The sequence below is a fragment of the Lissotriton vulgaris genome, chromosome 2_1 (genome assembly GCF_964263255.1).
Source record: "Lissotriton vulgaris chromosome 2_1, aLisVul1.2, whole genome shotgun sequence".
NCBI classification, from domain to species: Eukaryota; Metazoa; Chordata; class Amphibia; order Caudata; family Salamandridae; genus Lissotriton; species Lissotriton vulgaris.
Window position 1 is genome coordinate 842,527,579 of NC_141687.1, and position 13,363 is coordinate 842,540,941.

The following is a 13,363-nucleotide window of genomic DNA, read 5'->3' on the forward strand; positions in this document are numbered from 1 at the left end:
TAAAAAACACGGACATACAACACGAGAGGGAGGGTTCCGAGTTGGCGAAGATATGGCTAAACAGAAAACAGTTAGGAACCTTACCTGGGGGCAGAAGGCAAGAACGGGAAGCCAGAGTTTGTGTCTCCTACGCCTGGAGCTCGGAACGGGAGGAGTGAGAGCGCAGGGAGACGAGAAAAAATGGCGCCCGCCAGCTTCTGTATTTTTCGTATTTGGGGGCGTGGTTTTGTGGTTCTGAGTGACAGGCAACGTCACTGTCTAAAGAACGCAAAAAATCACGCCCCCAAATCCGAAAAAGACGGGGCTTGTTTGAAGTGACCGTTCTCTCCTCCAATGGCTGGCCTCCGTTTAGGAAGCCAGCCAATGAAGGAGAGAGAGGGCATGGAGGCGGAACCTTCTGCGCTACTACAAATCATTAAATCTCATGCCTAAGACTGCGCAAGCGCAGCCTTTTAGGCCTTCGACCTAAAAATGCAACCTTAATCAGCAAACAGAGGGATCCATAGAAGAGATTTTCTGAAATACTCACTACTGAATTTCTCAAAAGCAAAGAAAACTTTTCACAATATAAATATATACAGAATGGCCTAATCTGAGACATTGTTAAAATTTCCTACTATGCCATTGAATGTAAAGTACAGTGGAAACGAGGCAACGCAATGTAGATTAACAATTTGAAACTTTTAGTTTGAAATATTTGTATTCATACACATTTAGTGAAAAGGTATTTTTCCAAACTTGAGTGTGTATCTTATTTTATGTTTCAAAGCATATAGTACAAAACAGTTTGAAAAATAGTAATGTTTTTTCAAATCTTGCCTTACAATTAGCTTAACTGGCACGATTTACTACACAACCTCCAGCCCTAGTCACTTTAGATTCAAGTGCCAAGCTGTCACAATGGTTAAAGTGTTGTTATTTTCAAAATGTGGGTTTCAAACTTTTTTTTAAACTAAGCTCTTGGTTACACTTGCAAAGCTGATTCCATTTAAGAGCTTTCATGCACTTGAAATGGGATTCCAATTTGGGCAGTACTTGTTTAATGCCTTGCTTGCTCATGTGCATATCATGTACCCTGTGCTTTTTGCTCACAAGTATGACAGCAGGTTAGACCGTATGGGAATCATCTACTAACTTAAAATTGTCCAATGCAAAAGCTAGAACTGAGGGCCAGATATACAAAGCTTTTTTCAGCTCGCAAACGGCCCAATTCACAAAATCAGGCTGTTTGTGACTTGAGAAAAAGCATTTTTAAGTGTACAAAGCCCTATTTGTGATTTGGAAGCTATTAGCGAACTGAAAATTGGTTTTGTGAGTCGCTATTAGGAAGGGGCATGCCAAGGGCATCCCTTCCTAACAGTGAGTTGCACTGGTATGTAGGAATGTTTTGCAACTGGGAATGCGGTCGCAAAACATTTGCAGCTACTACCAATTGTAAGTTGGCGGTAACCCATCCGCAAATGGGAAGGTGTCCCAGAGGAACACCTTCCTTTGTGAATGTGGGCAGCAAAAATGTTTAAGAGTAGGCAGTGGTCCCACAGCTTTATTTAACAGAAGTCACATACATGGTGGTCTGCTGACCCCAGCAGTCCAACATCCCTGTGAGTGGCAGCCATTTCCAATGGGTCGCAAATTGCGAACCGCCTCTTGAATATTAATGGGGCAGTTCCCTTGCAACCCACTGGGAAATGCAAACAGTTTAAAACGCACTGTTGTACATAGCTTTTTGCGATTTCCTAATAGCGAAAATTTCACTATTACGAAATTGCAAATGGATGTCTATGTACATCTGGCCCTAAATGCTTTACAAGCGGAATATTCCTGGCTATTTGCACATTTATGTCCCAATTACGATGCGGTAAGGAATGGCTCCAACCCTCAGTCTCAGCCATCCTTACCGCATCGTAATCTCCTGTTTGTAATAATTTCTTACCGACTCATTTTGATGGAGTCGGTCCGAAATTATTACAAACAGGAGTTCCAAATGGCTAGAGCCCGTCCACCATTTGGAAGGCCTTCAGCAATCCGGGCGTCTCTTTCTGACTGAGAGATTACGATGGCAGTTTCCCACTGCCTTTCTGTGCCGGCCTTTTCGACACAAAAAGTAATTGGGAAACTATCTTTGGGGACCCCAGCAGGGCCTCCATGGGTGCAAGGACGCCGAATGGGGGCCTAGGGGGCACCTATCATACCCACCTATTGATCCCGGCACCTGGTGGCAGACACCTTGAGGTGCCTTCCACCAGGTGCAGGGATGAACTGCACCCCTGCTCCTTCGGAATGCATGCTCTCATAGCAAAGTATAGGATTGCATCCTAATAGCTGGGCTGGAACCGACGACAGGAGGTAGTTCGGTTAGATTTCCAGAGTGATGTCGGACAGACTCCAGTCCGTCTGACATCACAATCAGGCCCTTAGAGTGGGCTGCAAGACAGAGTATATTAAGAGAGTTACAGATTATCTGTGCAATAGCAAAGAGGAGGTGGTGCATTTCACAGGACCTTTGAAATGTTTATGGTCTACATGAAACATAAAATGAAAAAGTAAAAAAAAGCGCTCTGTGTGTTTATCGTTGGTCAGGGTCACCTAAAACCTCAGTCTAGTGCTGTGTAGGGAAGAAAGGATGAGGGGCACACATGTTAGACAAGCTTTTAGTGGTGTTTCCCATAGTAACCTACTTTTCTGAGCTGTCTGTCTCCTGGATGCTGCTTTTCACAAGGTAATTCTCTCTCATGATGGCTTCCCACGCCAGCAGGTCTATGTCCTCATAGGTAGAGCCTAGAGCAAAGATTTGTGCTTATGAGTTAATATGGAGACATCTTAGAAACACAACATTGCAACCCGAGGAATGGATAATTAAATTGCTGGTCAAAGAGTTCTTTTAATAAACACGTCTAAAATAAAAGAAATGTAAATTCTAAGATTTCTGACACGCATACATGCCGATAATTGAAGTTATCGTGGTGCCATAGCACTTGGCCCTGAAATGCAGCCCCCTCGTTGTTCCAGTTACAGGGACCCAAATACAGCTGTGGTCACTGGCAAAGCCTCTCATGCCTCAACTGCAGCACCCCACTTTTCCAGAACTGGGATCCAAACAAAACTCTAAGAGCGCACGACAGTCTTCAACCGCGAAGCCTTCTTTTAACTTAGTACCTTGTGTAGAATTAGAGGGAGCTGAGAAGGTGGCTTTGTTGCTTTAATGACCCATTCACTCTGCCCTCTTGGTTATGATGTTAACCAGGATTCTATCCTTGCATCTCCCTCGTACTACATCCACATCACTCATCTTCCTACAATATCCCTTCCTTGAGCGTTTTCTGTCACTTCTACACTGATAAATAGTTGTTTAATCTTCCAGCTACATGATTCATCTGAACGTCAGTAAAACATACAGCCAGATTCATCAATGTCCCGATTTGCGAGTCCTTATTAGAGATTATTAAGGAATCGCTATTAATGACTCGCAAAACGGGATTCATGTAGAAATCGCAATATTATTTGCGATTTCTACAGCTTCCTTATTTGCGATTAGCAAATTGCTAATCACAAATAAGGAATGACTCCCCATGTATTCCTATGGGCCTAGAGGCCCATAGGAATGAATGGGGAGTCATTCCTTATTTGCGATTAGCTATTTGCTAATTGCAAATAAGGATGCGATTTCAAGGGTGCCAGGGGTGTCCAAAGGACACCCTGTAGCACCCTTGAAATGTAAATGTAGACTGATGTTGCGCACACACATGTCCAAAGGACATGTGTGTGTGTAACATACAACTTTGAAAAATGCACTAAAGTGCTTTTTTCAAAGTTTTCGCTATTTACCACGAAGTCGGACTTCGTGGTAAATAGTGGCCAAAAATAGCGATTTTGCAATTCAAAAATGGTTCATGAATTGCATTTAAGGAATCTCAAATAGAGATTCCTTAAATGCAATTCCTCGCAATTTAGCGATTTCGCAATTTGCGATTTTTGCATTTGGGATGATGAATCCCAAATGCAAAAATTGCGCTCGCAAAGGGCCAGATTCTCAGAATCTGGCCCTTTGCGAGCCGATTTTACAGTGATGAATCTGGCTGATCGATTCTTTTCATCCCCAACTTTCCATGATTTATCAAACAAAAGAAAACAAATATTACGCTTGTTTACCTTTCTCTCACTCTCGTCTACGCCTCCCCCACATGCCTTCCCCCATTTTTCGCTGCCATAATCAGGATGTCTTCTTTTACCCAGTACTTTCCTTCTGCTATAATATTTCCTCCAGTGCTCACATCTGTAAATTTCTGCTACTCAGCTTTTCGTAAATAGTGGTCTTTCCTCCCCTTCTCTTCAGCTAAAATCTTTATTCTTACCCTGCTACATTTTTGTTTTGATTAGTGATTCCCACTTTTGGTTGTTCTTCCATCCTCTTTCTTCCACCTGTTTTCATCCTCCGAAAACCACCTTGAATTTTCACATCGGTCTTCCTTTCAAAGACCAGCCACCTTTATGTATCTTATTGGGTATAGCTTCTCTTTTTTGCTCAGTTATGTTTTTTCTTGTCCATTTTAAATTCTGTTTCCTTCATATTTGTCAGTATTAAATGGACTTTGTCAAAACCAAGAGGTTCACAGACCGGTTTACAGGAACAGATATATGTTATTTACTATTCGCAAACTTAAAACAATACCTTCCTCCACAATCTGCTTTTTGGCTCATGGCTGTGAGCTATCTCCTTACCTTGCATCCAGGAATAGTGTTTGCTTGAACACACTTGGGACCTTATTCCGACTTTAGAAGCCCTGCAGCGGATGGTGCAAAGTGCCATCTGCTGTAGGCCCGCCAAAGCCATGGTGCGACCCCCTCCCATAGTAGGAGTCATGTGGCAGTCTGTTAGGCTCATATATCATTCCAAATCCAAATAACTGATTAACCTATCCACCACTTAAAATGTACTTGCATGTTTCACTATACTAATTCAACACTAATTTCTCTGTGGGTCCCGGAGTAGCGTGCTACCCGCCGAAAAAGCGCTTTGACGCCTCGTCAGGGGTAGTAAGCGCTATATAAATGCAATTACAATACAATACAATAGGAGAGCGTAATTTGAAGACCGCCGCTCTCAGAGCACCAACTACACCTTCCTGCAATGTGTGGCATACATACCACACCATTCCGGAACTTGGGGTGCAAAACCAGGTGGGCATTAGATGTGACCCACTGCATGCACCTCCTGGATACAGATGCAGCAGGGGCCGCTGAAGGGGCCTCCTATGTTGCCTCTCCACCACCCTTTTCATGGCGGGCTCACCACCATGAAAGTAACAGGGTGGTGCACAGGCAACTAGTGCTGCAGCAGCACCCCCAGCATATTAGTGCTCATTAACGCTGCATGACCACCAAGGGATGCTTGATCCCGGAGGTCACACAGGTACTGTGGCGGTCCAACCGCCATACTCATAATACTGTGGGGGGCCCTCAATGGAGCGGTGGTCAGATTGCCACCACTGGTTCGGCAGTCCACCTCGTAATAAAGGATGTATGACATTACAATGCATACTTTTACAACGCACACCTTTACAACACATTTTTTACAACGCAACATCCATTACAACGCATTCCATTACAACGCATGCCATTACAACAAAAATTTTTAAACTACCTTTACAGCGCATTCCATTTCATTGCATACTACCTTTACAACGCATACCATTACAACACATAACATTACATTGCATGTAAGTTAAGTATTGGATAGTGTAGGGGTAAACATTACTATTCTAACTCCAGGGGTGCAATAGTAGGGTAAGTGTTGGATAGTGTAGGGGTAAAAATTACTATTCTAACTCCAGGGGGTGCAATAGTAGGGTAAGTGTTGGATAGTGTAGGGGTAAAAATTACTATTCTATCTCCAGGGGGTGCAATAGTAGGGTAAGTGTTGGATAGTGTAGGGATAAAAATTACTATTCTAACTCCAGGGGGTGCAATAGTACGGTAAGTGTTGGATAGTGTAGGGGTAAAAATTACTATTTTAACTCCTGGGGGTGCGATAGTAGGGTAAGTGTTGGATAGTGTAGGGGTGAAAATTACTATTCTAACTCCAGGGGGTGCAACAGTAGGGTAAGTGTTGGATAGTGTAAGGCTACTATGTGTTGTAATGCTATGCGTTGTAATGGTATGCGTTGTAATGACTGCGTTATAATGACATGCGTAGTAGTAGTATGCGTTGTAGTGTCATGCATTGTAATGGTTGCGTTGTAATGGCATGCGTTGTAATGGATGTTGCGTTGCAAAGGTTTCGTGGTAGTGCGTTGTAAAAGTTGCGTTGTAAAGGTTGTCCTCCGTAATAAGGCCCTTAGTAATACACATTCCCCTTTCAAATGCTGGGCTTTCTGGGTGGCGCTTGCAGTTACCCAGAACTGTTCTCTTTTTTCCCGAAAGCTAATTCTAATATGCCAGTTAGTCTGCAGTTCAGTAACGCTTAATTTCTTTCCTCTAAATCTTTAGGGAAAAACCCATTCCTTTTACCAAGCAGTCTATGCCAGATGTTTGCTGTCAGCTTCGCAGCTCTTCCTTAATTTTTTTAGTTGCTTTATTACAAATCAAGTTGTTGCTTAGAATGATTTACTCGTTTTGTTTTACTTAACGCATCCTGTAATTATCGGACGCGTTACATAACTGAACCCTCCTTAAATTTCAGCAGGTCGACCTGCCGAAAATTAAGAGGAGAAATTGTACGATATTTACCATACAATGCGCATTTTGGGGCGTTTAACACAAAAACTCCGCCTGTTACTCCTCACCAACTAGAAATAGATGTACATACCCCTTGGTTTTGTTCTTTATTATGTGCGATAAAGAACACCTAAACTCGTAATTAGGGCCTTAGAGGGTGGCAGGCCAACCTTCAACAACCTCTGCTTGTCGGAAACGACCAGTCCTTTATAATATTCCATATAAATATTTTCATGATTTGGCGCCATCCCATCAATCATCTTTAGTTTCCACTGATGAGCACACTCCTGAGCTTCACTTGGTTGCCTTCCACGAATTACTGTGCATGCCTCGTCCTTGTATACTCTTATTTTCTCAAAATCTCTCTTCTGGCACTTAAAAGTTAAACTACTTTTCTCTATTAGTATCTACTATTTTTTCTTCTTTCATTCATGAAGTGGTACATGTTCACCTTTGTTTAAATGATTCATATTTCCATACCTTTTTTCTTATTTTGTACTACATTATTGTATTTGCTTTGTTTCCACTCTTAGGACCGGTGTTAAAATTATCGCCGTTTTTTCGGCAGGAAACTGCCAATAAAACGGCGATAATGGGCTTGATAATACTCTCTTGTTAATTCCCATAGAAGCCCATGTTAACACAAGAACATGGGCGTCTATGGGAATTAACAAGGGCGTATTATCAAGCCCATTATCGCCGTTTTATCGGCAGTTTCCTGCCGATAAAACAGCGATAATTTTAACACCGGTCCTTGATTATATGCCCCGTAGTTATTTGAAGGAAGCAGCGAATAATAGCAAGACATGGAAATAAAGTGAAGCTCACAGCACACTGGTGGTTCTTTGGGGCCCTCCTTCCGGCAGCAGGCAGTGATCTTCCACAGTATGGTGTAGATGTAGGCGAAGATGACAAAAGGGAAGGGGATGGGCAGGCGGCAGCTGTACTCCTGCACCAGGAAGTAGCGCTGGAACTTCCATGTTTTGTCAGTGTTGCTCTGCACAGCATCCACGGTGAAACTAGAATTCCAAAAGAGTGGAGCGGAAGAATGGGGAATACCATTACCACAGGGAATTATAAAGTTTCTAAAGCAGGATCAGCAGGAGTGTAGATTCAGGTGTACTGAAGGTGCAATACAAATGACATTATTTCAATCGCTAAAGTACATTATATCTCTAGGCATGCCTTAAAACAGGTAATAGAGTCTAGACCGACCAATGGATTTTTAAAAATCCACTGTGAAGCGTCATGGTTATGTTCATAAAAATACCTTAGATTTTCGCAAAATGTAAAATGTGGCAACCACTCTTACAATAAGGTTGACATCTTTCCAGAACTAACCTGAATCACCCGGACAGATCTGCTGGGGTTAGAGAGAGCATGGGTAATCTGTTCTGACATATCTTTGGTCGGTTCACTCAGAATAATAAGCCTTATTGGGAGTTTGGGGTTTGAGAAAGCTAAACACTGCACTGTTCGGGTCTAATTAAAAAAGTAAATATTGTGGAAACCCTATGCATTCTTGCTGATTAGTTTGATTGTTAATGTTTTTCTAGGCAATAATATTTTTCTTCTGCACAGAATGTGTAAATATCAATTTCATGGCTCCTGTGATGTAAAACTGTTGCCATACTTTTGTTGTGATTCTGGAGGTCATTAAATGCAATAAAAAATATTTTTAAAATATTTATATATATATTACTCTTAACACTGATAGGGAGACAACTATACATTTTGCATGATTTATTGGTTTGCACATTTTGAGATTTGTTTATACTACGCTTTTAGGTGTTATTGCTCATTAGTATAACATTGTGAAATCATACGCAGTGCATTTGGTGTGTGAGTAAATGAATGCATGGCTTCTTTACCAGTTTTGGGTAACTAATGAATTCAGTGGTTCTCAGGTTTTGTTTTATAGCCATAACTTCATGTTAATGTGGTTTTTAGGTCTCGCCTTTTCCATTCCAAAGGAATGGGAAATGGCGAGAATTCAAGTGCTCAAAATACTCGTGAAACCACAGGGTTTTTCATGCGGTTTTCTTCGAGTTCACGTGGCCACAGGCACACGCTTTTGGGCCATAAACTTTCACGGCCATCTGTTCCCCAGCTCCAGCACCTCCCCTCTCTCTCCCCGCGCACAGCCTTTCTTGGATTTCTCCTCCCCCTCCCCAGCCAGCTTCCCCCAGGCCGTAGCAGCACTCCTCCCACACCTTTGAAGTGAAGCTTAGCTTCACGTCATAGGCCCCTGCTGCTTCACACCCTCATCGCCGCTCTCCCCGCTCGGCCCCCTCCCCTGCCCGCCATGTCGCATTTCTCCTCCCCCTCCCCTTCTCTGCCTTCCCTCCGTCTTGTTTCACAGGCACCCCTATCACGCAATTAAACAGAAGGGCAAAGCGAATCTCAGCAAGTAATTTTGACAGAAATGGGTGTCTAGCTGCGCCTGTGCCATGCCAACTTCAAACGTGCGAACCTTGCAAAAGCATTGCTTTGTTTCATTTGTGCAGGGCCAGGTTTACACAGTAATTTCCAGTCAGAAAAAATCCTTCCCTTTCTAAGTTTATATTACTTATCTCTTGCTGAAAAGTGTATTTCAAAACATTGACGAAAGTCAAAGATCTAAGTATGTACACCTGGTGCACCTCAGAAAAGAAAAAAAGCGTGTAACTTCATGAATGTAGAGAGAACAAGTTACAAATATTAAATGGCAATTTTTTTCTCAATGAACCATTAAGCATTTCTTGAGAATCAAGAAGATCAAGGTCGCGTGGGTTTGTTGGAGGCGTCTCCCCGCGTCAGAGATGAAACAGGAGAAAGGTGAGTAATCCAGCACATTGCTTGCTGGGGCTTCCTTCTCTGACAGAACAAATCGCAGCCTCGTTCTTCTAAAACATCAATGTAATAAATAAATCCATCCGGCGAAAGGGAGATATAGAGCGTCCATCTGCAGGGAACCCGCTCGTCCGCAGATCAGGTAAAGAAAAAAACACAACGATGGTTGTATAATTTATTGTCCTGTGTGAGCGGCTTTGAGCGCAGTGGCGATGCAGACATCACCCGCCATTAGCCTATGAGGGTGGCGTGTGTGGCTGCAGAAGCCGCCCACTCCCATTAAAGAGGCATCGCACAGCCGTCTTTTCCCACCATGATGCTTTTTGTTTTCAGTCCCCAAAGCTGGGGATGGTAGCTTGGCATGGCGGCCATTGCCGGCTTCAGCGTTTGTTTTCTCATTGGGGGGTGGGGTGAATGGGGATGGGTGGGAGACGATGGGTGGCTCTTGCTCCTGGCCGTGCAGCGCCTCAATTGAATAATCCACGCTACATATTATGCGTGGTAGGTAGCATTCAGGGCGTGTTTTTCCCTAGTATCCCCGTGGACCTCCTGCCGTGAACGTGTTGGCACGTCAGTGATCACCTGGGTCCCAGTGTTAAAGGAGGCTTTGTAGCCTTTGGGAAGTGATACTACGTATGTTTAGTTCGCAACCTGTCTCCAGCCTGTATGGCGTTCTCTTGTTCTGGTATATATATAGCTCGGTGGCTTAACCAAGAAAACAGCGCAATGTAGAACTCGGTGTCGACTCTTTTCGTCTTTATGACTGACTCAGCATTTCATCATTCTGGGTTTGATTAAAATACATTACGCTTGAATTAGGTCATAGTAAAGCTCACTCCTGTTTTCTGTTCACGGGAAATGTAATGTCACTGTGCGTGTTAAAGGATACATATTAGCTACACCGCCACAGAACAATAGCCTGACGCTACTGCGTGACATTAAAGGTTTACATATATGCAAACCGTCTTTTAACCTGTACTGAAAGCTGTAATTTTGCTGTCAAAGTAAAAAGGAATAATTTAGTGAAAGAGTACGGCAGGGAAGACACTACATGATTGACAGAGGTCACATGACTTGTGAATACCGGTGTTACTTGTCTGAGTGTAGGGCTGTGTGGCTGAAGACGTATTGTGTTTAGGTTCGTTTGTATCTCCGGGGCGATGTTGCGTCACTCTGTAGTCAGTGCTAAAAGCACGTGCTGTTTCTGAGGGTGTGACAGGGGTGTTGTCTCTGACAAAGGCATGTATTAAAGCAACAGTGCTGCACGTAACCTTTACATTCGTAACCTCTGACTTTTTTTCCCTCTGTACATCTGTATATGTTTTCCAGCGCTTGCCAATTGAGGTTTGCAGCATTTTTCCTTAAGGTTCTCAATGACTGCCGAGTTTGAACGGCGCCAACCGATCCTAGAGGCGTGACGCCCTTAGTGGCATCCGGGGGCGGGAGCCTGCAGGGACGTCCTCAAGGCGGGAACAAGGACAGGGAAGAGACTGCACACGTCACCAGGAAGGCAGGGACGACCTTCCCTCCCCCGAGGGTACAAAAGCCTCGGGGGAGGCTGAACTAACCCTCTTTGTCCTCTCTCAACAGCTCCGACGGTAGCAGACCAACAAAGAATTACGGTAGAAGCGGGGTCGCTGCACATGGAGGAAAGGAGAGGGCCTCACAACGTAGTCGTTAGGTGTGTGTTCTGTGTGTTTGTTTATGAGGAATGCTCACCGAAGACCAGCACGTCACATTTTCAGTAGTGCGAGATTCTTTTAGCACTAATCGATTCTTCTGTTTTTTCTTTACTTCGAGGACATGCTTTACAGAAAAGAATACAGTCATGAAGAGTTTCCGGTCTGCCAACATGCCCGGAGAGCAGCAGCCTAGCCCAGTAATATGGCCAGCGAACTTCGGAAGATGTCCACAGCGTCATGGGTATGAAAACTGCAAGTGGGCACTTCGTGCCTTGGTTAAACAAATGGATCGTTACAGTTAGATTTATGGGGGCTATAAGGCGGCAGTTTGCATACTGGTTAGGAACCCCCGCAGAACTTTGAACTTAGTTGGTGCGTAGCTTCCCTGGGTAAACCCGTTTTCGGAGGTGAAGCTGCGATAGTACAGGGAGGTGAGTTAGACATCTACCAAGGGGAAGATCGTTGTTTCGAAAGTCGACCCGATGAAATACATACCGGGAATGTAAAAAGGAATAATTTAGTGAAAGAGTACGGAAAGAGATTTACCCTAAAGATTTACCCTAAACCTTAATCAAGATGAATAAAGGATTAATGACACTGCTTAAAGTTTAATAAAAGACTACGCGGTGAACGACAACAACCTGCTTCATGTCTTTTATGGGGGGGGGGGCGACTTGCACCCGGTAGGCCCACTATAAGTATGTTGTTGATGGTCGCATTTTCGTGGAAGAATCGCTTTTAAACCATTCCATTTGTATTATATTCAAAAAGCCATTGTTATTTGTAATATCAATACATCTAAGTCACGTCAATACAAAACATGTGGCATTACAAATGCTAAAAGTGTCACATTTGCTAAAGTTAAAAGTATTGGCATTGTAAATCACAAAACATAAATATAAAATGTCATTTACAAAACCAATAGCTCCAACTTTCCTACTGCGAGACCTATTGGCAACGCCAGTGCTTGTTAAGTGAGTTTCTGAGGTTTTTTTAAAACATACTTTACCTGTCGTTTTTCAGTGAGTTTCTTGGATTACTTGACTGTTTGATACTACATCCAACTCCCCTCCCCAGCTGCACACAGTCTTCTGCCATGTTTTGTTCCTTTTATTGCACAAAATGCTGTAGTAATGAAACCTTTGAAATATGGATTTCTACACTATATTTACAGCTCCTGAACCACTATGAAGAACTTTACTATTGGCAAGGACACTTGGACTGTGCAGCAATGAATGACCAAATTATGTGGCAGAGTTACTTAAATTATGTGGCAAGAAACATCAATTTATTTGACGCATAATCAGTCAGTCTAGTCTTTCTGTTCCGGGGAATTCCAATGTAAAGCTAGGAAATAACTCAACACCACTCACACCCAACTTCTTCCAGTATCACCCCTCATGCAGCTCTGTCCTCCCCTTGCCCTTCACAGATAGGCAGACATCTCACACATGTCCCTGATAAACAGCCTCTAACACCCTCATTCTAGAGACTAAACTGTTAAAATTGTTCCCAACACACACTACTATTCTGACCTGCAGCCCCCACCTCTCATGCTTTGTTAGCAACACCTGGAACAAAAGTACTTACAGCTGTGGCAGGGCAATAAGATGGTGCACTCAGATAGAGATGTATCTCAGTACCTGTCACAAGCATTCTGATTTGCTTGCCCGTGAGAAGGCCACAGTATATCCAATGACACTCTGAAAAGATCCAGAGGGGATATATATATATATAACTAGGCTATTCACAAACTGTGCTTTGTAGGCTGTTTTGTAGTACTGCAAAACAAACTACAAAATGCTATTCACAAACCTAGATGTGAGGTTTTATGTGTGGGGTTTACACCTCCACCTCTGCTAGCTTTTTCTGTGCAGAGATCTCCGCCCAAAGTGCGTAGTCTCTGTACGCAAGTATACGTTTTAGTAGTAAATGTGGGAGGGAAAGAAAGAAGTGGCAGACAAATGGGGAATGCTACTAAAGGGAAGGGGAATAGGAAAGAGTAAGGAGTGGTTAATGGAGGGTTAGACTGGGGTTTAGGTAGGGGCATCTACCCACCCACAAAAGAGTAAGTTCATTCCTATTCACAGACTGCACTTCTAAAGTTACCCCAGCCAAAAAGGGAATTGAAATAG

At 43.3% G+C, this 13,363-nt stretch overlaps 1 protein-coding gene across 1 annotated transcript in view; it reads right to left on the reverse strand.

Annotated features, from left to right (window-relative positions):
- Positions 1–13,363, reverse strand: part of LOC147731271 (transient receptor potential cation channel subfamily M member 8-like) — a 416,422-nt gene that overhangs the window by 51,631 nt on the left and 351,428 nt on the right. Inside the window, exons 25-26 of the mRNA XM_086954174.1 lie at positions 7,543–7,733; positions 2,679–2,778 (exon numbers count right to left, since the gene is read on the reverse strand). Of these exons, the coding sequence (XP_086810300.1) occupies positions 2,679–2,778; positions 7,543–7,733 (291 nt within the window). The remainder of the gene's footprint in view (positions 1–2,678; positions 2,779–7,542; positions 7,734–13,363) is intronic.